This window comes from Scatophagus argus, chromosome 23 (genome assembly GCF_020382885.2).
Source record: "Scatophagus argus isolate fScaArg1 chromosome 23, fScaArg1.pri, whole genome shotgun sequence".
In the NCBI taxonomy this organism is placed as follows: domain Eukaryota; kingdom Metazoa; phylum Chordata; class Actinopteri; family Scatophagidae; genus Scatophagus; species Scatophagus argus.
The window spans coordinates 6,035,704-6,060,136 of record NC_058515.1 but is presented as its reverse complement, the minus strand read 5'-3'; the positions used below and the strand labels follow the sequence as shown (position 1 = coordinate 6,060,136).

At 41.4% G+C, this 24,433-nt stretch overlaps 1 protein-coding gene across 2 annotated transcripts in view; it reads right to left on the bottom strand.

Annotated features, from left to right (window-relative positions):
• The window catches only part of LOC124054262 (pyruvate carboxylase, mitochondrial-like), a 262,121-nt gene extending 240,193 nt beyond the window's left edge, over window positions 1-21,928 (bottom strand). Inside the window, exons 1-7 of one of the 2 annotated variants that reach the window (XM_046380027.1) lie at window positions 21,474-21,928; window positions 10,844-10,980; window positions 8,558-8,651; window positions 7,878-7,968; window positions 5,645-5,810; window positions 4,960-5,105; window positions 942-1,059 (exon numbers count right to left, since the gene is read on the bottom strand). In XM_046380027.1, the coding sequence (XP_046235983.1) occupies window positions 942-1,059; window positions 4,960-5,105; window positions 5,645-5,810; window positions 7,878-7,968; window positions 8,558-8,651; window positions 10,844-10,980; window positions 21,474-21,475 (754 nt within the window). In that variant the 5' untranslated portion in view covers window positions 21,476-21,928. Of the gene's footprint in view, window positions 1-941; window positions 1,060-4,959; window positions 5,106-5,644; window positions 5,811-7,877; window positions 7,969-8,557; window positions 8,652-10,843; window positions 10,981-12,437; window positions 12,595-21,473 lie in introns of those variants that run through there. The other variant, XM_046380028.1, reaches the window with a different exon arrangement.
• Window positions 21,929-24,433: the final 2,505 nt, after the last annotated feature.

Here is a 24,433-nt window from a genome sequence, read left to right as displayed (position 1 = left end):
TATTTACTGATAAGAAAATAGTGAAACATATCTGGGGCATTGGCTTCAAATGTCTTGTCCTACAGTCCAAAACCCACAGAAGTTCAGATTACAGAAATATCCAGTTGCAGATTTCTCTTCCTGATGACTGATTCATGGAGTAATTGTTGTAACTTTGTACGTATTAAATTTCCCACAGCCAACTGTGTTATGACACAGTGTTCAAGGCCCTGAAAGGGAGCAGGGATGAAGGACACATGAGACAAAGTGCAGAGGCAGAACAAACAAAATGAGACAGTTCGAGGCTGGGAAGACGAAGGTAAAGACAAAGAAGGAGGGTAAGAAGTGAAGGCATAAGACAAAAGGGGAGAAACCAAACAAAAAAATTTAAATTATAAGAGAAGGAGAGAAAGTAATGAAATAGGGAGGGCAGACAACACAAATGGCTGGCAAAGACTTGGCTTTTAACAGGTAATTCAGAAAGTTCACAAAATCCCTGCATGCCCGAAAGACAGTAATTAATCATGGTGACCACAAAAACAGACCGCGGTAACAGTTTAAACAAACACACAAACACATCTGCGCCAGAAACCATTGTATGGCTGACAACACATACACACAAATATGAACACACAAATACACATTCAAATGGACTTTATCCTACACAGTATAGGCTCAGAAGTGCAGACGCACTTCCTGTAAGTGTCGGTTTTGAATTTCAGTTCTATAATATTGAGTGGTAGCAGAGTTACATTCACTATAATATGAAATAATGGCTGGAGAATCCTCTCCTGGCCAATAAATCTCCTTCACTCATTGTTCATCTGACTTTCTCCCTCCCTCAGCACTGCTGCAGAGTTCAAGGACTTCTAATGAACTTTGATCAATTCACATAAACAAAAAAAAACAAAAAAAAAATGTACAAATGGTTAAAGGCAAAGGAAGCCTCAGAGTGCACTTACCAAGGATCTGCACTTCAATGTGTCTCGGCTTTTCAATAAACTTCTCAACAAACAGGGCTCCGTTCCCGAAAGCTGTCAGGGCTTCAGAGTAGGCCCGCTGGTAATTCTCCTCAAGTTCCTGACAAACAGACAAGACAAATCCATAACTGTCTGAGTTAGTGCTGCTATTCAAGAAGGAAGAGAGTCACAGCAAAGGATAACTTTAATTTCCTGTTGTAATCCATTTTATTTCACTTTCCCTCGCCTGTCATTCACATGTGGTTTGTGCAGCTTTCTGAATATCACCCCCCCAACCCCCCACTCTCAACACAAATGTTTACATGCCCCGAGGGAGAAAGATCTTTCACAACATCTCTGGGACCAGCATGAAGGAGGTCACGCCCGAGCCCGCTGAAGGTCATGACTCAATCTGTGTTTGTCAGTCTGTGACGTTCTGCAGGCCCCATCCAGTCTCCTCTATTGGGGAAAGACTGAGTCACCCATCATGCCCTCTTCTTTCTGCTAGGCCTCAGGAGAGGATCCTCAAAAACCCATCCTCAGCTGTCATGTCATATCCTCGAGAAAAGATGCTCTTGGAGTCAGAACAACCAGGTGCTCAAACGCAGCAGCGGTCGTCATCAGAATCGCCAAAAGCGGGCCTGTGTTGTTGTCAGAGCAGCGTCTCAGAAAACAGGGCAAGGCTGGCATGACAGGAATGTATGAATGTCATCTTGACTAGAAATTGTGCCACTGTTTATAAAAAAAAAAAAAAAAAAAAAATCTAAATGTCAGCAGCTACATCTGATCGCACCAGATGATAGATACCACTCTAACGGGGATAAGCTTTAGTGCCATCAGTGTAAAATTCCTGCTCAGAGGGCAGATGCAGTCAGCATACTGTGCATGCCAGTCTGCCACACATAGTGGTATAGTCATTGGCTTACACATATAGCAAGTAATCACAACTGTGTGTTATAATTCCAGTTGGATGAACTCAGAAAGTGCACTATCACAGGACCGAGCACGTTTACCCTCTCAACTGTCTCTGATCACGCGCCATTGATGAATGAACCATTTTGATGAACAGGGGGTTAACCTAAAACGTTACAAACTGCATTTGTTACACAAGTTCTTCACAAGAATAGCTACACCTCACAGTGAATTATTATTGCTGTGGAAAAGGAATTCTAAGTCAAACGCCGAGCACCGTTGTCAAATCACTGGCGCACCTCTATTTTTGTAAATGACATAAAAGACTTCTGAAAGAGTGAAACTTTGAAGAATTCCATTTGCACTCCTTCCACATCAGTTCAGTCCGTCTGTCAGCTTTGGCCACTGGAGCTTTGATACGTGCTGTTCTCCTTTTCTCTTGCTCTTTGGGAAAGCACATCACGTCAAACTGTGAGCAAAAACCTGGCACTTTAATTCTGCCTTGCTTATCAGTAAACATACGAATGTCATCTTACAATATGCTGAGAATACTTCGGCTCACTCTGTTAATTCAGCATGCAAATGACCCACAAGTTGGCCTTAATGGAATAAAAAGTCAACCCACACATTGCTGCTTATGGTCCCAAAAGTACAGAGAAACCTCTTTACGATTTCCTCACATCACATCAGTCACAGTTCATCACCTACGGAGTCACCTGTGACTCAACTGAATAACTAGAAATGTCAACAACTAATTAATCAGACTCGGGTACAACTCAGAAAAGGTCATAGTTTCCAATGGATTGCTGACTTGTGAGGCTCAATGGCTACAGTACGACACAATGCTGCCACTCCTTGCATAGATCTGCCAGTAAGGGCGCAGGGCAACTATGGCTGACAATGAACACAGTCATAATCAAATCAGATTCTCTGGGCCAAGGGTTTGGTGAATCACTACACTTAGTAGTGACTACTACTAGTCACTACTAACACACAGTCACCCAAATCAATCAATAATATAACAGTAAAATGGAAATTGGCAACTGGAGCATCCTAATTTAAAGCATAAATTTGAACAAGAGAATCAAAGATAAAGGAGCATATTTCGCAAACCCGCCTATGTGAAATGATTTATTTTTTTGGAGAGAAAATTTCACGACATAATTTAACATGACTTGCTCTCATATCGTTTTATTTTCTTCTTTTAAAAGAAAAACCTAAAGCATAGAAATAAAGAACAGTAAATGCTACCAGCCATGACGAATCAGGAGGTGACAATGCTGATTCACCACCGATCTCAGCCGTCGTCTATCTGATTGGACAAAGACCAGCTGTAAGCTGAGAAAAGTTTGACATGTTCAAACCGGAGGCAGAAATAGAAGGGCGGGGGAACATTCACATGGGCAGCAACTACCCCCACACCATGTACAAGCGCACACACACACACACACACACACACACACACACACACACACACACTCTCTCTCTCTCTCTCCAATGCCCCCATTACAGCTGTAAAATAGAGATGCCACCGGGCCTCCACTGAAATAAACAGAGGCAACTTGCCACTTCCTGGTGGTTTTAAGGAGTGCATTTGCCCTTTGAAAAACATATTTTAGTTAAAAATTTCCTCTAAAGGACATTAACCCCCTTCTCATACATTAAAGTCACAGGGAAAATTAAAAAAAAAATATATGCTGGTTTTATTCCACCATTAATAATGTACAACATTTTGCAATTAAAAACAAAGAGAAAAAAAAACATAATTACACTACTATTGAACCGTGGCAAATGAAACAGTATTACTGGCTCTGCTTGTCCAGTTTCAATAACAATCAGCTGAGGTTAAGAGAGTTTTTCTTGGAGGTTAAAATTCTTGTCGATCTATTCTGAATTTTTCCACAAGCATTTCCCAAAACACCACTAACAGTGAGTGAGCAGCTGTTGGCTGTCCAAGCTGAAAAGCCTCATGAATATATTTTAAGACTGAACTTATTTAACTGTCTGTAAAAAGGATAAGGATAATCTGCACAATATATATTGTGTATACATAGATAGATAGATAGACAGACAGACAGAGTCCTGCAGTCTGTTTTCTGGACTTTGTAAATTGCTCTTATTGTTGCGCTATGAAGTTGAAGCATGTGTAAGAAAGGAAACCGAGTTTGCCTTTATGCTTTGGGTTCTTGTTTGAAGAAAAGTCAGCTTGAAATCTAGACATGACAGGTCACAGACAGTAAACCCAGACATAACATTTTTATTTCTATGAGAGGCTTCATTGGAAACCAGACCTTTTATAACCAGGACAACAAACAAATTCAGTAAAAAGGGAAGGAGATACTATATTCCATAGCATGCTGACAAATAACGGTATAGTAACATGACCAATAAAGCCCAGTTTTGGTCTACGTTTCTGTGTGTGTGTGTGTGTGTGTGTGTGTGTGTGTGTGTGTGTGGTCATCACTGTGGCAGCCTATCAGTGCTGTCTGAGTGAGAAAGATGAGGACAGTTATGACAGATTGGCAGATGCAAAACACATGGTTAGTTTCATGGCACATCAAGATATAGAAGATTTTTCTTTAAGGAAAACATTTCTCCTGCCTGCAGCTTTCCCTTTCCTAATCATTTTGATTAATGTACAGCCATGTATTTTGTGTGTTGACACACATGTAAGATGCATAACACTGTTTTTATATTCTTGTGTAAAGCGTATTTGAAAAGAGAGTCTTGGACAGATACAATATGGAAGGATTTATTATTTTCTTAATGTCCTTTGCTGATGCAGAATAAGCCTCCAACACACAGAAATCACCCAAGGTGACAGAAACAATTTCAGAGTGTGCGTACACACACACACACACACACACACACACACACACACACACACACAGTGACTGGCGGCTAGAGACATAAATAACCAGGTTGTGATTTCCAAGAGATTCAGCACAAATTAGAAAATTAATAAATGTGAAAACCAAAATTTGTCATGAGGCAAGCCAGCCATCAGGTTGGGTTTGTTTTCTCTTTGTTGGACAAGATTTATGTCATTAGAGCAAGCTGTTAAATCGCTACCTCTCACGAGAGTGAATGTGCAGAGCAGTGGGCTCACCTCGTATTCTCTGACCACCCTCATGCCGCGACCACCTCCTCCGTAGGCCGCTTTGAAGATGATGGGGAAACCGTATGTTTGGGCGAAGACCTGCGCCTCCTGCAGGGAGGAAATGGGGGAATCTGTTCCTGGGACCACAGGTACACCTAAGACAGAGAGTGGGTTGAGAAAAAGGATATACAGCATATTGTTAAGTGAGAAATGTTTCACTTTGAAAGATTCCAAATGCTGCACCTCATCACAAAAAGACTACCAGGCACTATTAACTTCACAGTGCATTTGAGTTTCACAAGGTCAAAGTTTGTTTTACAGCAGGATGGAACTCCTTTATGGCGCAAAATAGGAGAATAACGCTGTTAAACTCATATAAATAGAGCTTCATTTTTCACAAGTTTTTGCAGTGACAGATTGATCAAGTTGAAGGCTGAAAAATATGCAATAAAAATGTTCATCCTCCACAGTAAAGGCAAAATTTGTAAGCAAAGCACTGTCAGGGTGAAAGGTGGAGGGAGGACAGGGGAGTGAGTCATGACAACAAGCAACCACGGTTTAAGGAAGATATTATTTATATCCTTAAAACACCATCATCTGTAATACCACAAGCATCAGACAGATACCAGCAACCTACAACCAGGTATTCACATTAAGACTTTCTCTGAGTCCACTCCTTCTGCCTCTTTCGTACCTGCAGAGATGGCCAGGGAACGAGCCTCCACCTTGTCTCCCATCTTGCGGACCGTTTCCGGGGATGGGCCGACGAACATCACCCCTGCGTCTGTGCAGGCCTGTGCAAAGTCTGCCCGCTCAGAGAGAAAACCGTAGCCTGGGTGGATAGCATCCACATTGTTGTCCTAACCAGTGAGAGAGGGTTAAGGTGGCGGTTATTTACATTCATTGCATTTCTGTGTATTGTACCAGCTTGGCTGTGGTTTTTGCTGTCCTTAATTACATCCCACTAATTAAACTGAGAAAGAAACATGTTCGCTATTCAGAAAGCCCTTGCCTAAACACATTCACAGTTAACTTTAGGTTTGTGCTAAAATATCTGGCAATGAAACCTGCAGGAAACTCAGCCCAGCTAGTTCTCTCTAGCCACTGCTGGGCCCGAGTTAACACTTAGCTGACTATCAGTGAGGAAAATAAAGAGTCATCACACACCCAGACGGCATGCTTTACCACACACACCGTCTGCTGGTGAGTAAAGATGTACGTACCACTTACGGCAAAGAGACTGTGGGCTATTGACATATTTTATTCTCACTCTCTTAGCTGCAATCGCCTTAATCATCATCTACTCAATGGACGCCAGTATGAGACTGAGTAGACAGGCACGCATAACTCAAGGGTCAGAATGTGTGTGAGTGTGCGTGCGTGTGTGTGTGTGTGTGTGTGTGTGTGTGTGTGTGTGTGTGTGTGTGTGTGTGTGTGTGTGTGTGTGTGTGTGTGTGTGTGTGTGTGTGTGCAGGGTAGCATACAGATACAAGTATCTGCCGAGCTTGACAGATAGAGCCATCTCTGGAACAGTATGTGCCATCTGCTCTTGGATACAAGGCAGACTATAATTATGGGCTGTCCCGTTGTTAAGGGAGCTGTTACTGGCAGACCAGGGGAGACATGAAGCCACACCTCACACATACATACGTACACACATACACACACGGACAGTAGATGATGATACAGACACAGGCTAACAACACCCGCGGCTAAATAAAAATCATACAAGCGAGATCATACGCTCGTACTTTCACAGTTGCAAGCAGGCACGCACACTTTCACATAGCAATGAAGCCACGCGCACAGAAGGAGTCGGGACAGAGATGGATGCTTATTTTGGTCACACAGTAACAGAGTGATGCACAGTGTGAAGAAGAGGTAAACATACACTGAATGAGAAAGAGTGAGCAGGAGAGTGAAACACACACACACACGCGCGCACACACACACACAACTTCGCTGGCATGGGGTGGCTGGTCTCCCAGATAGGCAGACGGATTTTGAGAAATGAGTTGGACGGCGAAGGCGCACAAGCTTGGCTGACTGACCACATGCCCACACAGAAAGTTATAAACCGTGCGAGATTGATCAGAAAAATGATAATGAACAACTGGCAGCACGTCCTGGGGGGAGAACAGGAGGGAACGGAGGTAGCGCGGAAGAGATCAGATCTTGCAAAGAAATAAATGGCAGAGAGGGGTTGGGAATGAAAGCAAAGAGGAAAGAAATGGTAGAAGAAGGAAAAGAGGAGGCAGGAATGATGGACAAAGTGAAGGAAACAGGGAGGGAGGAGATGAACAGGGAGTCAGGTGTTTGGGGGTAGGACGGAGACACATGATTCATTTCCCCTCCTCTAACCGAAAGCCAAATTTTTAGGTTTAGGGTGAACAGAAAGGGATGAACGGGATGTGTAATATATTTGTGAGCTTAATTGGATACCAATGAAATGTTTTGCTCTGTCAAAGAGAGAAAAGAGTAAAACTCTCCAACTTAAGAAAGGTAGCAGGTGCCTTGGAGATTATCTGTAAGGTGAGACGTCAGAGAATATCTCCCTTGTCCAGAACCTACAAACTGTCATTTTTACAACTGCAGGTTAAATATATAAGGTATGACATGGTGGTTTGTGAGCTTCAGAGTTGTTAGCAGGCATGTTCTTGCTTTGGACAGAGCCAGACTTGCCGTCTTCCCCTGATTACAGTCTTGATGCTAAGCTAAGCTAACCAGCTACTGGCTCCAGCTCTGTACTCGAACACACAAACTGATGCACTTTTCATTTCAGTCCCAGAAGGAAAGCAAATATAAAACAAAACATTGAAACTGAAACCTTAAAAGCTAATGTAAGACTTGCTACAACCACTTGTTAAGTAGTAGGAAGTGAAAGCCTTTCAAGAAAGAAATAACATCTGATTGTCAATGCTGTTTACCTTGGCTACTTTGATGATGTCAGGAATGTGTAGGTATGCTGCAACGGGTGGCAGTCCTTTACCGATCAGGTAAGCCTCATCTGCCTTCTGCCTGTGAAGACAAGAACAAAGGGTTTTATATCAGTGCAATGGAGGAGGGACTGTCAAATCATACCAAAAGATGTGCACCGGACCTGAAGCACACAACCGTTAAGCACCAGTATTAACTCAAATAAGTACAACCTCAATCACTCAGATTAGTCTTCTAATAAGCCTTTAGGACAGGCAGAATCAGGTGGACGTACAACCAAACAAAAAGATTTATTAGTCAGTGAAAGACATTTTTGAACACAGAGCTATTAGCAAGTGTGGATTAGAAAAGGTTTGCTGTGAGGCAAATTAGAATGTTTGTGCATATAAATAAGCAGTGTGATTACCTGAATGTTTGTTATGTCAATACAATTATACTTATGTCCCTACTTAATACAAACCGCAAAACAAAAAAGAGGACCAAAAGCGTTGGAGGGGAGAAAAATGCTCCCGAGCTTCCTATAATTGCTGTTGCCTCTAATCAAGCGCGATCATTTCATGGTCGATACCCAGCAGTGGCAGCCCAGTGGTTTTACAAAGACATCTGTTGGTTACACTTTTATTTAACCTTGTGTGGACCCATTCGGCTCTCACATAGCAGAGATCGGTACCTGTGCATCTGTCCAGTGTCTTGTTCAGAGTAGACGGCCACGGTTCGAATCCCCAGTTCAGTGCAGGCTCTGAACACACGGATAGCGATCTCACCTGGAAGGAAAGGGGAAGACGTACGTGAGGAATGAATGGTGAAGGAGGTGGCTATATTTAGTCATTTATCAGCCAGTGTTCTTCCTTTGTTACATTTTGCGAGGCAGTTTGCTTTCATTTCCTTCCTTCCTCATTGTTGCTCTTCCTCTCAGTCACTTTAGTTTTCTTAATTATTTAAACGCATCCTTATTTTTGATCCACAGTTTAGCAGGTTACATGTGGTGGGAAATTGCAGTTGTCTAATTTTTCATAAGCGCACACTTAACATGAGCAACATCCTGTAGAAATGGTGCCATTTTGTGATGACTTCACTGAGAGAATAAAATAAAGTTTTATAAATTTTTCATGCTATACAGGAGATGTGAGAACAAGACAGATTTATCTTGTGTACTCCATCATACTGTGCAAAAATGAATAAATAAATAAATAATCTGAAGACTCTGGAACAAGTCTACTGTTTTGCTAAAGAGAACACAGAGTGTAAAATCTTGGCTTTAGACAACCAAAACACTGCCTGCCTTTAATCTTGCTGTCACCAGAGCCAACTACATGGTTTTTAAGTAACATATATTTTGGGGGAGGAAAACATTCAGTTGCTGAAAACCAGCAGGATGTGTTGTTCTTGCTTCAAGGGGAGGACAGCATTCAAACATTTGAGGAGCATTCAGAAAAAAAAAAAAAAGTAGAAGAAAAAGAGCAAGAAAGAGAATGAGTCCCGGAGAAGGACAACAGCAAGAGCGTAAAAAAAAGGATGAAAATATGAGAGAGAACAGAGAGGAGAGAACAAGAATGTATGGAAAGTCAGTCAGCTGACGTAGTGGATTTAAGGTGAAAAATGTTTAGTAAAAGTTTAGAACAGAACAATGCAAGAACAGAAAAAGGGTAGACAGATGACCTAGGAGAGGTTATAAAAAATTAAGGTAGCACACACACAATTTGGCAAGTTTAACAAAATGACAAATAAGTGGAGAGGAGACAAGAAAATCAGTGGAGGGGAAAAATGAGGTAATGAAGTAAGGAATGAAAAGAGGGGAGTTAAAAGGAGCAAAGTCACATGGGGGCAAAAAGGAAGACAGCAAGTGGCTCAGAGGAAAATCACATCTGACAAGGGCTAAAAAGCACAGGGAGCGCAAAGAGAGGAGAGGAGAGAGGAGGTAAGACGAGCAAAGGACAGCAGAAAGGAAAGGAAAGGAGAGGAGAGGAGAGGAGAGGAGAATATGAGTGAAAGAGCAGAGAAGCAATGGCAAAGAGGAGATGTGCTTGGTAGAGTGGAATCTGGGCTGATATCATACGATGATCCGGTCTCTCTTCATCACACATAGACACATACACACACAAAAACAAACACACACAGAAGCTGAGCACGGACCGATGCACTCCTGTGTGATGAATGTGATCTAATACGGTGTTGATATCACATCTCACTGATGCGAAAGAAAGAGATTGACGGAGACCTCTGCTATGTTTGTGAGTGTTACGAGTGTGCGTGAACGTGTAGCAGAAGCTACAATCTATGTGAATCAAACTGATGGCCTTAACCAATTAAATAGCCATTATGGGAAAGTAGACATAAAGTTCAGTGCACATTTATGTGCAGCAGGAGGTCCACAGAGCATCACACAAGTGTCCAGACTTGGAATCATATTGTAAGTCAAACCCTGCACGTTACCTGACACACTGAGGCACAGCAACAGCATTGTCCAGGGAATGTGGAGACATCATAGCTTTCATAAGCAGTAACATTTAAATAAATACATCTGCACAGCATCAAATTACAAAAACAGTCGAATACATACAGACTTAAACTGAACTTCCTGGTGCACAGTGAGGACTATGGCTGCAGTTCCACCTATGTTCAGCACTTTTGCATTAAAGCAAACAAACCTGGCTTATGCAGCCACCCACACACATTGTGTGCTTCAATATTAGCATATACAAAGTGAAACTAAACGTTAGCCATTAAATATTAAGAGAGTCTGATTTTCTCACATTAAAAGTAAAACAGCATTAGACGGTATCTAATTTAATAAAGCTTTCTGAATTTTTCGTCTTCTTCAGTGGCGAATGGACTGCTTGCTCAGCAGACATTTTGCATTAAGGGTCCCACTCATTAATACTCCTGAGTTTTCTGCTGTGACATGCCAAAATATCAAAAGTTCAGTAGTATAGCTCGGATGTGGATGAGGTCTTACCTCTATTGGCCACCATGACTTTCTTGATTGGTCGATACTGGTTCTGCGGGGCAGAGTGGGCAAAGCGGGAGAGAACACACGCCCTCCTCACTGCCAAAAGGCCGAGGCCGCCTTGGACAACGGCGTACCTTAACATCCTGGAGGGAGGGAGGGAGGGAGGGGGAGGGAGGGAGAGGGGGGGTGGAGAGAGAGAAAAAAAAACATTAAACAACTCACAATGTCTGCGACCCCCTGTAGCTCAGTTGGTAGAGCATGCGACTCAAGTATTGAGGTTGTCTGTCTCTCTGCAGTGGCCACAAGTTCGACTCCCACCTGTGCCTTCTTTGCTGTCCCCTCCCTCCCTCTGCCCCCTTTCCTGTCATATCTTTAACTGTCCTTTCTGAATAAAAGAAAAAAAAAGCCCCCCCAAAAACATTTACAATGTCTCTGAACACTCAAAACTTAACCTCATGGCCTCCCAGTAAGTAAAAGGGAGACGCGAGGATCAGGAAAATAACCGAATCAGAGGATAATACTTTGAAAATGATTAAACAAGACGTGTAAGCTCTTTCTAAAAGAGATTAAATCTACTTAAGTGCCATGCAGGCTCTATTAAGTTGGTGCCCCTGGTAGCATGCGTCTTTTAACTTGTATTTTCTCATAACATTTTAATTGGTGACATGCTGATAGTTAGCAGGAAGGTTGGATGACTCCTGTACTTGAATAGAAAAACCTGCATTAAGCGTGAATGTGAGACAGCTTAGGACCAATGATTTTAGCCCTAAAATCTATGCATATATTATTTATTCATACGATGATCTGGCTTTGGCGAGACACTGAAAAGACAGAAATTAACCAGAAAACCAAATTTGCTGAAGGGGATATTCTGAAATGATCTTATATCTTATATAACAATAAATACACCACAACAGTTATCAATTTAATTAACATGTTGATTATGTCTACACTGAGTGTATGGACACACTATATGAAACAGGGAGAAACAAGTTTAGAAAGAGGTTTCCATAAAAGGAAGATGCTGCCAGTTAGTCAGCCAATCAGCTGCTGCTCTTCTTCCCTGGCTGGCTGCCACTCAGCTGCAGGTGTGTCTAATTAAGGACAACAATTTTCTGGTGTGTTTGTGGAGTCTTTTCTTCCCAAATTAAAACAATGAAGGCAGAAATGATCTTTATCCAATACCAGAGATTTCTGACACAAAACATACAAGCTGACTGAACCGGACAAGCTGCTAACATTGATCCTATTTTTAGGATTTAATTATAAGAACGACGCAAACTTGTTGATAATTTTCTTAGAAATGCAAATTTGGCCTAAAAGTACAGTAATTAGCAGCCCTTTGTCATAAATTCATTATCAGCTGAGCTACGTTTTTTAGTTTCGTGTTTACTCAGTGTTTTCAACTACACTCAAGAGCTAAACAAACAGAAACAAACCATTCATTGCACCTGCATTTACAATCAAAAATGCCACTAACACCGACAGTTACTGAACTGAAGCATCCTATTGCCAAACATACAGATAAACTCAACACATGTCCACAAAGGCTTACAGATACATTAACACATCCATTAAGGTGTAAAAAGCCAACAACTACCTCCTCAGGATGAAAAAAACTGTATCATCCACTGTGGGGGAAATGGTAGCAGATGTCTCACTATGAGCATGAGACTGCAAAGGCAGAATCCTCTTCTTCTGGTCTGACTACAAGGCTACACCTCACAGACAGTCCTTTGCTGCCACACTGTGGTCAAACAACAGTGATGCAGTCAGTGGAGACCAGGCTGACCAAATGCCACTAATAATGAACTAAATCAAACAAAAAATGATACAGAAACATGAAATATATATATAATAAAAATAAAATATAATATATACAAAAAAAGGTATTTCTTCTCTAGTGATGCGATAAATAGTTAGGAAATAGGAAATATTTGATTGATAAAATAATCAAAAGCTGCACAGACAGCAGATGATTCTTGACTCTGACAGTGAAGTGAGTACTCTGAGACTGTCTGACGACCGAATGCAGTGTTAGCTCAGGCTGAAACAGTATACTGAACCTACACAAAAGCAACAGTGTCACACAGTGAAACAGATACAGTTGCCTTGGGCCTGAATAGGATAGGGAGACAACCACAGACCGGAGACGAACAGGAGAACAAACAAACTAGACAGATAGGGAAAAACAGGTCCTGCATGACTTTCAACATCTTACCAGAGCTGAGCACTGAGTGATATGGTCTCTGATAAAGATATATATATATATATATATAGTATGATATATATTCTGCATTAGCAATGTGAATATGAAGGCCAGGCCAAAAAATGGCTCTGTGAAGACCTGGTATTAACATCTGCATTGAAAGATGTGATCAAAAGCAGACAGCTCTAAGTAAAGGTCAAATTTAACAAATAGAGTACACAGTAACTAATGAGCTTGTTTATTTGCATATGGAGCAGGGACGTGAGATCCAGTCACAAGGGCTCACTGGAGACACAGGTGGAGAGACACATGGATGCCAGTTGTGAAATGCTGTACTTAAAGCTGTCCTCTTGTGATTGGATCATTCAGGACACATGTGGATACGAGGCCTGAACATGTTCACTCTGTCTTACATTATCCCTGTGTCCTATCACATGATAAATACTTTCACATCTGTACTACAATCAAGTCAAAGTCCTGTGTGTGTGTGTGTGTGTGTGTGTGTGTCAAATGAAAACTACTAACTTTCTTAAAGGCGACATTCTGTACAAACATGACCAGTAACAAGGACAAACCAACAGGCATTAATTTAATGTCCTCACAAAACGATATTAAAATATTAACACACACCCACTGCCTTGATTTCAGCCGTTTCCTGTTATTTAAAACACTCTTTGATCTCCCAAAAGCTGGAAATCTACCAGAGCCTGTGGCCTGCAGTGGAAAGAAACTTCCTGGCCTGAAACAGTGCACAGTAACGACTCCCCACCCACATGCTAAGTTGTAAAAAATCATTGCAAACAGCTGCTGTAATGACTGAGAACTCAACTGTCATTCTCTGGTTCTCAGATTTCTCTCAGTTCGACATTTTTGCAATGTAGCTCATCCACCCCTTTCTTCCCGTCTCCCCTGCGCTGACGGACTGAGTCAACAATAAAATGTGTGATGACGAGTGGTTCGCACCACCAAAACACAAAAAGGCGGACTCAAGGATGAACTGTGGTATGAAAGGAATGTCAAACGATGGGGACACTCAAGCTGCGGCAGAACAACTTGAGGGCAATTTTGGTTTAGTGTCTCAATGTCAAATTGCTGGTTTGTCTCTTTATTCTGTCTCTGGTGTCAGGACTTAGCCTAACATATACAAGAAAGAAGGGAAATAAAACACTGTAACACAGTTGAAATCCTGAAGGAGCAGGTGAACACTGAAAATCTCAAAACGAAAAAAACATTTTAGCACGTGGGGACTCACAACGGAAAACATTTGCCCATTGTGGTGCCTGACTCATAGAGGAAGCTCTGACTTGTAAACCACTTCCAATGTGTAGAACACTTAAAAATAATTTCTTTAACATATAAGTGAACCGTGTGTAAGTTTCCACTTGCGCACAGTTACCTGAGTGAAAATGAAATACAATTCAACTTAGGTTCCATGTGGCTCCAACAGATAAAGCAGGAATGTATATTATCATGTACAAGACTGTAATAGTACAACATACAGTAGTCAGTAAAAGATAGGAGTAATTGCTGCCATTAATATCAACCTTATCACCCGTTTCGATGTACACAACTAGAGGTGCACTCACGATTATCTCCATTATCGATTACTTTATTTTTTATGATTAGTTGATGAGTCTACAAAATGTCAAAAAAAGGTGAAAAGTGCTCATGACATTTTCCCAAACCCAAAGTGACGTCTTCAAATTGTTTATTGTGTCTGACCAACTGTCCAAAATCAAAAAAAATATGAAAGAAAAGGAACAAATCCTTACATTCAAGAAGGTGGAGCCAGCAAATATTTGAAAAACTTTTTTAGAAAAGTGACTAAAATGGTTAAAATAGTTAACTCATTTTCTTCCAACTACAACCCCAAATACAGTAGCTTTATCATATAGTGCTGAGCATATGCAACTCCACCAGTCGATGTCTTTTAATCACGAGGGGCTGATCTGATCGGACTGATCAGTTTGCGGCTCTGAGCGGTGACTCTTTAACTGTTGACAAACACACCGAGTGCGGTCAATCATTTGAGGGACTTTTAAGTCACTCGGTTCAAACTTCATCTGACACGCAAGCAAGCACACCACAGCACGCAAACACACACACACAAGACTGATACAACAGCCGTGCAAAACAAACTTTATCAAAAGGGTGTTCTTTGAAAGGTGATAGCACTGATTGCATTAAATTGTGTGGGTGTTACTGTTAATGTGGACTACTTCAATCAAGAGTGACGGAAAATCCAAGTCACACATATAACCCCCCCCCCACACACACATATAACTCTTAACAAATCTCTTCCAGGTGGATTACAAGGCTTACTCACTGGGATCAGTGAGAATGCTCATGTGATCCCAGTGTGACAATGCACAATATCAAACTGTATCGATTAGACGCCAGAAAGAATAACATGAGATGCATTTTAAGAGGTCGTCAGTGAATAAATGCATCAGAGGAGTTAAAACACCATTTTCCACACAGGCTTGTATTTGGTATGCTTACTGTATGTGCTTCTACTTTCCTATTTTGGGTGCATTTTTTTAAATTAGAAATTAAAGCATCATGATCATCAATGAAAGGCATCGATTCTACTGTTATCAGTTTTATCACAGAGCAAATCAATGCCCTGTTTCAGCTGACTGTAAAAACAAAACAGAATCTTGAACAATTATCCAAAGTATTAACATTTCAAAAGATAATGTGTCTGATCCATTAAAACTAGAGCCATTTGGTAAAGTTGGAACGGTCCTTTAAGCAGACCTTTCAGTAGGTCCCTACTTTTAGTTGAAAACTAATAAACTGCATCTTGAGCTTGTCCTTGTTTCACATCTGAATGGACCGACCCACTTCAACCCAGCCCATTTTATCAGCAACCGACTTCAGTTTCACATGATCCCACATGATGAAGAGTCATGTCGCTGTAATCACTGAGAACACAACAGCTCGGGCAACAGATCCAATTCAGCGACAGTGTTTAGTTCCGCAAGATTCAGTCTGGAGGCTCAAAGGTAGTTGCAAACTATGCTGTAGTAGGGAAAAGTCACAGTTCAGTCGAGACTAAAGCACTGAGAAGGTGTCAAAGGACTTGTAGTGTCCGCACACATGGACAAAATGCACCATGAGACACATTTGCTATTACTTGTTTGCCTCCAAGCATCAATATGAACCTCTGCTGACACTAATGTCTATGCTTTCCGCCAGGCTGAAACCGTTCAATCCTGAATTCAGCTTGAAATCAAGCACTGAATTAAATTACAGTTATGAAAGGCCAAATGGAATGCAGATGCTTTATGTCAAACGGACTCCATGACACTTCCTCCTTCTCCCTCCCACTCTCTCTCTCTGTCTGTCCCTCCCTCTCTCTCTGTCCCGGTCTCTCCCTCTCTCTGTCTCGGTCCCTCCCTCTCTCTCTCACACACGCACACACAAACAAGTACAACAAATGTCCTCACAATGAAGTTTATCAATAACTAAACTGTACTCGGCGATCTGCCTGACAGAACATCTAAATCACAACAAACCCTCCACTTCCTAAAAGACAGAAGGTCCTGACAACAACCTGTGCGCGTGTTTCAGCCCATTAGAACCAAGCTGACTTCTGGTTCATACATTAACTTCTTAGAGATCAAAGTTCTGCTCTGTTTTGATGCATGCAGCCCGTGACTCTGTGACACACAGACATACATAACTAGTATTAACTTTGCCCCTATTTGCCTGATCCTGAGACAAGTACATACATGTGGTTATCTTCCAACATTTGTAAAATAACATGAAATTTTTATCCGTTACAGCAAATCTCTCAATATTCTTCTCTAGAGAGGGGGAAAGCCCTGTTGTACTGTAAATGATACCACCATAAGAGAGATCGCTCTGTTACTAAGGGTGAAGATGAGCTCTTTGGTGACCTTAAATGCAACCTGCCAAAAATCACATGACTCTCCTTAATACACGGGTTAGGAAACACAACGACATACTTATTTTGGACTTCTGAGAAGGTTGGATCTTAAAACACCTCACATCACTTTCAACATGCACCATGACACAAAGCCCTAGCCTCAACATGTTTAAACAGACGGCTGACTCAGTGAAACGGTCTCTAACAATCCACACGATTGTTGAAAATGTATTTTGTCATTTGATGCGGGGGGAAACCATCAAATTGAAAATATTAATGTGTTCATCCACACTCCCTACACCTCAGCAGTCTCCTCCTCTGTCCTACCTGCCTCTGACCTGATGTACAAACGGGTCAGGGCTCTTCAAACACAATAGCATATAATAATTTCGTAATAATTACATAGAAGGTTTACCCCTTAACCTAAATGTAAACAAACCACATAGGAAGCTGCGCGTAATGATAATGAGAGGTCAAAGATCAGCATGTGTCCTCCTATCGTAAGTTCCTATCTGAAATTCATTATACAGACGAAAGTCTTGGGACATATGACCATTACACCAACAGAGACTTTAATGACATAGCATTCTAAATACATAGACAGCTTTGCAGCTGTAAAAGCCTCCCATCCATGCAGTAGAGCAATAGTGAGGTCAGACACTGATGTTGGATGAAAAGACCTGATTCACAATCTCTGTTCTTCCACACCAAACTCATCCAACCATGTCTTTATGGACTTTGCTTTGTACACTGGGGCACAGTCATGCTGGAATAGAACAGGGCCCTCCCAACACTATTGCCACAAAGGAAGCATAGCATTGTCCAAAATGTCTTGGTATGCTGAAGCATTAAGATTTCCCTTCACTGGAAGTGAGGGGCTGAGCCCAACCCCTGAAAAACATCCTCATAAAGAGGCATGTCTGGATACTTTTGTCCATATAATGTAACTTAAACACACAGCCTCTCCACGCAGCAGGGATAGACTAAGAGCCACTGTGTCAGATCGTCAAGCACCAGTTGCTCAGCCAACAACACATGCTTAGACGGCGAGAACAGGGTTACCGAGGCAGACAAAACAGATGCTTGTGACTGGACTAAAAACTGGGCAGTGGTGGCATAAAGGTCAGAATATTGGGCTTGTGGGAAGGGAAGTCATGGGTTTGAATTCACAATCAGCCAGCTGTACTTTGTAGAAACGATGTAAACAAAAAAATCCTCTACCTTGAGCAAGACATTAATACTTTACTAAGTGTCCTTACCATTCAAAAGACCTCCCCTCTGACTTCAAGTGTTTTAACTCTAACCCTGAACAAAGTAACAAAGACAAAAGTGAAACTAGTCATATTCATATATAAAATACAATGCGTGGTACATCGACAGGACTGTTAGAGCCAAAGCAAGTTGCTTCATTATGTTCTTGACTTTCACTATCGCTCAGCCTCTTTAGCAGCTGCGTCAACACAAAGTTCCAGCCCCCTGCTGCTCCAGGCTGCTCCTTAAAGATATAATATGTTTGGGGAAAAAAAAACACCAGATCTATGACATAATTCTTAAGTAATAATTGCATGCTGCTGTCTTAGACTATTTTTCATATTTACATTTTGGATGGTCCATCACAGGCCATCAGGGACATTTTTCAACAAAATCACAAAGAGCATTCTTGACCAGAGAAATGTAGATGAGACAAGAGGGAATTGTCCCATAAAACCCTGAAATGAGCCTACAGGCTATATTCTGCTAAACCTTACTCTCTGTCTACGAGATACTTAAAATGTCCTTTTATACCAAAAAATGTCTGCTCCGAAATCCGAATTAAGACAAGAGATCACAGAATAGGTCCTGTGTAGTTAGTTAGTTATCAAATGCTCAAACATTCTTGTGGCTCAATGTGGGTGAGGGGCTGCAAAGAACATGAAAGCTTCATGAGTGACATGGTGCGAGCCTTTACTCGACCTTCTTTGACCTCACAGAACCTCGAGGGAAGAAGCTTCCAGGGCTTTGCCAAAGCTAGACCTTCATGCAGGGTTTCATGATTCTGCTAATCATCAGACATGACATGACATGACATGACAAAAACAGTAATTTACCTTGCAGTACACAGCAGTTGCTGGGTCTACCACTACCTCAGTTAGTCATTGTGTGATTTGGTGACATTAGTTTGGCTATGGTATGCTAACCTCTTAGGAGCCAACACCGTTGTTGAGCAGTCAGTTCTCCTGCTGGGTGTCACACCTAAACAAGCCCGTAACTGCCAGGACAGAGTGTCTCTTAAGTGATGCAAGATGGGCGTAGCAGAGGAGCAGTTTAGTTACGCCTGCAACAATAGCAAGAGTGAACTTCTCAAAACAGACTGGCTCCACTGGCTCCAGACTGGCTCTTCATCAAAACACAACAACAAAAGGTACCATTAAGGATAAAAAGATCATCTTTATGACATCCGCTTCAGAAAGCAATTTGAAGAAAAACAGTCCCTGGACACTGCTAGTCTATTCTCACCATTGACAGACCTGCGTTTGTTTACCACTTGCTTCCAGACTCCACTCAAACTCCTACACCCATCACAGCTATTTGCTGGATGGTGCCCTGGTAGTATGAAAAGGAGATGATTCAGCGTTTCCCAGGAAGGACATATTATGCTATTTTTTAACTCATATCATGAGAAGCCCAACAACAGGTCAGGACCCTAATTAGCTGAGAGCACTAAAAGACCCAAAGATGCTAAGGGAGTCAGGCAAGTCTGCAACAGTGCGTACTGAAATATGAAAAAAAAAAAAAAAAACAATGCAAACGTGCAACTTTACTACTTTTGACGCAAAACACTTTCAAAGTTCAAAATGTTCTCTCTGCACTGTTCCCTAACATCTATGACTCTTACTTCAATTCAATTTATCCTAAAAAGCATGAAAACTGATTTTGAAAGTCTCAAGGATACGATTTTAAAGGCTTGCCAACAAAAATATCACATTATTTAAGCCTTGTTTGTGGAAATATAATATCCTCTGAACCTCCCTTTGCTCCCTGCATCCTACCAGATATAATCTAAACTGAACAGTTACAAACTACAGATGATAGTAACATCAGACGTACTGTGTAAATGTCTGTAGGCTATATTATAACTCAAAATGCTTACTTTCTATATATTGCTTTGTTGCAGTCTAAAGCTAAGCTAGTCCTGTCTGTCCAGTTGCTCCTCCAGAACTGAGCAGTGAAACAGTTTTTATGAGAAGCTCAGGGCCTTTAGTTGTTTCATTTTGAGTAACAAATTTTGAGGGATGCATGAAAACCTGTGCATCATTTTCCTGAACCTATAATGTATCCCATTTGCTTTGAACAGTTTCAGTCTCTTACTTTGGGATTATTGCGACAAAGATTAACATCAAGGTGAATGACTGAATGGCACATGTCCATCAAACACACAAAGCCAATACAGTCACTTTAAGAGACCCAAGACAAAAATCAGACTACCTCTTTTCTTTCCTGCATATCTACGATCACATCCCTGCTAGAGGATTCACTGCAAGTTCTGCTTATGACTTGTGAAGATAACTGTCCTCTGTTTGATCACTGCACAGCTCCCACTGGGCTTGGCTGAGCTCTGGGATGGGACAAGAGTTTTGTATGGACCCCTGTTTAAAGCAGAGCAGGGGCTGCTTTGAGGATGAACAAACTGTACAGACAAAGGATTCTGACCCAACAGACACGCATGCATAGGTCAAAAGGTGAAAGAGCAGAGTTCAAACTTCAGCAACACAGAGGATCAGTGAGAAACTTTGGCCATTACCCATACAAACACACACACAGTTACAACTCATTTTATGTGCAGCTTCAAACTAGCATATTATGCAATCTACAGGTTCCAACATGTAAAGATTAATTCTTTTACAACACTAGCACATGGGGAAATGTAGTCCCTAATGCAGTGCCTCCTGCTCTTTAAAATACCAGGATAAATACCTTGATCCAGTATGGGAGCCCCACTATGGGATTTTATTTTACCTCCCAACCCCCTCTGCAGCTGAGAAAGTAGGCTAACTGGGTAAACTATGACAAGAGAAGACATTGCTGCATGTCTAGTCACTGTGTCAAATCATACAGATACAAAACTCCATTGAAAAAGCTCCTAATTTTGAGAAACTCTTGCAACAACTTCAGAGCTCTTGGATCCCACTTTGCTAACTACTACTACGAGGAGTTCGATTTCATGTGAGCATATTTCAGCTAAAAGGTCAGAGTTAGCCGTGACTGAACTTAGCGAGCGTAGCTTACAAAGTACAGAAGTACAGTATTTACTTTCTAAGCAGACATTTAATGCATAGCTGTTACTGTAATAATATAGCAACTGTGCAGCTATGACAGCTGGACTCGCTACACTTGCATCATCTGTTACCACGTTGACAGCCAGACACATGCACATGCAACCAGTCAGATACTCAGGAAGACCAGGTTTAGGACAAATGCACTCAATGACAGCCGCATACACACACAAGACCCATTCATAGCCGTACACACGCACGTTCCTCATCAGTACTCACATGCTGGTGCTCTGCCGGTATCAGTAAAGGTTGTAAATCCGCTGTTGAGTAACCGGACACCGAGTGTAAAAAGTCGACAGTCAAGAGTGTGTTTATATGTGTTCTTTGCTTGCTAACCCCACAAACTCAATCACAGTCACACCGCTGCTCGGAAGAGGAAGAGGGCGATATGAGGGGGGGGTTTATACACACAGGTACAGACGGAGTGACTTCGGGACGGTCGAGTGGGCGCTCAAAGCGTCGACACACGCTGTCACACACACACACACATGCACACACTCAGGCGAACACTTGCTCAGTCTCTCTTGTGTTGTACAGGCGCTAGGACTCTGGAGCTAGTTGCTAACTGCCTACTATAGCTAACTTAGCTAGCAGCTGGCACCGTTCGTCTCCGTCTGGCGGATATAGACCTCTGCTACTGCGCCTGCCTCCTACTCCTGTTAATCTCTCTCTCTCTCTCTCTCTCTCTCTCTCTCTCTATACATAAGCTTTCATCCCTGTCTTTGACGTGTTGCAACCAGGGACGATCCCCCCTCTGCTTTCGACCAATCACAGAACAGGACATGAGAGCACGCAGCGAGCGGCACCATTTAAAGAGCACGAGACTAACGACACCCCTGTATAATAAAGCTCTCTGCTATATTATGTAAGTTTTTGTAACTGTTAGGCTAACTTTTTTTAGCCTAACACAAGCAGGCATTTTGACTTGTCATAGAAGGAAACGCACAAGTGATATTAGTAATAGGCTAATGATACCCCTGTTCTTTTCAAGAATCCCAATAGGCCATGTGACAGGGAGCAAGCTTGCGTATTACAATGACCCTGAACGCAACGTTGCCAAGCAGTGTTTCCACTGGCTTCTAAAAAAAAGTTAGGACAAAGTCTTGCCTAAATAATAATTATAATAATCATAAAAAATATGATGAAAGTAATTATAGAATAAAAAATAAAGCATGTAGTTGCAACATGAGAGAAGTTGGCTTTGATTTATTGGTCTATATAGCTTTTTTTTTTGCAGCAGACATTTTTATAACAGAAAACGTACAGTTATATTAGATAAAACTAAAACTGCTAAAACTGTCAGTAATTTTCTTTAATTTAATTTTAAAGTTCTACCTGTCCAGCACCAAATGACAAATGAAAGACACAGATAAGTCAGTTCTGCACTGACAAACCAGAGAAAACACACAACATTCACTTTTGAAATACAGTTAAGTTAGCCATCTCTTTCCTCCTTCCTTATTGAAGGCCCACTTGTTTGCCATGAATATGTGTGTTCATACAAGTTGATTAGTTCTCTTCCTGCTTTTGTGTGTGACCTACATTATTATCTGAGCAACTGATATGGATTTGATCCTAAATGCTCGATTAAATGCTGAGAAGTGAAACAAGATGAAAAAAGTGGGTGCTGGAAATGTTGTGGTGGACATTGAAAAAAAGAAAGAAAACTCAGGAAACAACTGAAAAGAATGGGATTTGATTACAGGCCCTTGAAATGGTTCTTTGTAGGCCTGCTTTGTAAAGTGGACAATAGACAACTATGCTTTTATCCCAAGAACCACACAACAGACACTATGAGAACATTGCATTAAAGCATTTCACTCATCACATGTTTATCTCTGATCCTAACCTGTAAATGCCTATCACTTGATGCTATCCTAATTTATTTTTATTATTTTTATTTTTCAGTGAAAATAGGTCTCTAATTTGTTGCTTTTTTTTCCCCCACCAGTCCACCTGTTTACATGTAGCATTTAAGTTACGCACACAGACATGATCACACACAGAGACTTGGCACAGGTTCACTCATGTATGATTGTTTCTCAACTCTGTGTGTGTTCTGTTATCGGTTCCTGATAACACAGTCTGTGTCAATGACATTCCTAACAGAACATGTTCAAAATCAACCGGTTTTATGGCAGGAGCAGATTTTTTCATGACAATCAATGTTACATTCAAAGGAGTTAGTTGGATAATACAGAGAGAGATACAGAGATACTAACTTAATCTAAGTTACAGCAGGATTTTGATACCTGATCAGTTCAAATGACCTTATTTCCCAGTTGCCTTACTGTCCCTCTCTCACTGAACTTTAATCATCCTGCTCTTTGTCCTCCTCTGTTACGTACATGCTGCTTCCCTCTCAGTCTGAGGCAGTCTGATTAATACCATACTCTCATCGATTCTCACACACCACCTTCAGAACCAGTCATCTCACAAGTGCCAAGTGTGCCAACCACAAGTGTGCCAAGGTGTTGCGTCACCACTGCTCTTGTAGCTAGGCCACATTGGACGCAGCTAAAAGAATTTTTATGGGTTTCCTTCCCTGTTTGACAGACGCTCAGTAATAACTCTGCTGTCATTTTGTGTGCGTAAAAGGGTGCGCAAACGTTATAGTGTGTTTGGTGAGGGTCAATATTTATCATTCAAATGTCCTTCCACCCTTTCAGGGCCCAGTAGCACACTGACACTGATTTCTAATGTGCTAATTAAGTTTTGCTGCCTATTTCTTGGTGGAAAAGACTTGGTATGTGGTACCTCAAGGTACAAGGCTACTGCAGATTTGGCCAATCTATAACATAAGTATTGAGCCTTGTATAGCTCTGCCCACCACATGATATTAAATGTCAGTAACAGGGAGATAGTGAATAAAAGTTCCAGTTTTTCCACAATAATGTAATTGCTGTGTCAACTATTACATAACAGAGCCCGACCTCCAACTGTGTCAATGACAACAGTCGGCCCCCTTGTGCTATCTCACAAGTGATAAAACCTGCAGATTTAATCCTCTGTTCTTATATCTATATGCTCATTTGCCCATGAAGGGCAGAGGAAGTTTTCACAATTTAAGACTTTCTTCTTCAGGAGATGAGGATGAAATATGTTTGCTATAATAAAAGTAGTGCAGTTTTGTTTACAGAGCATTCTTAAGCATTGTACCCTTGTCACTCAAAAAAAGC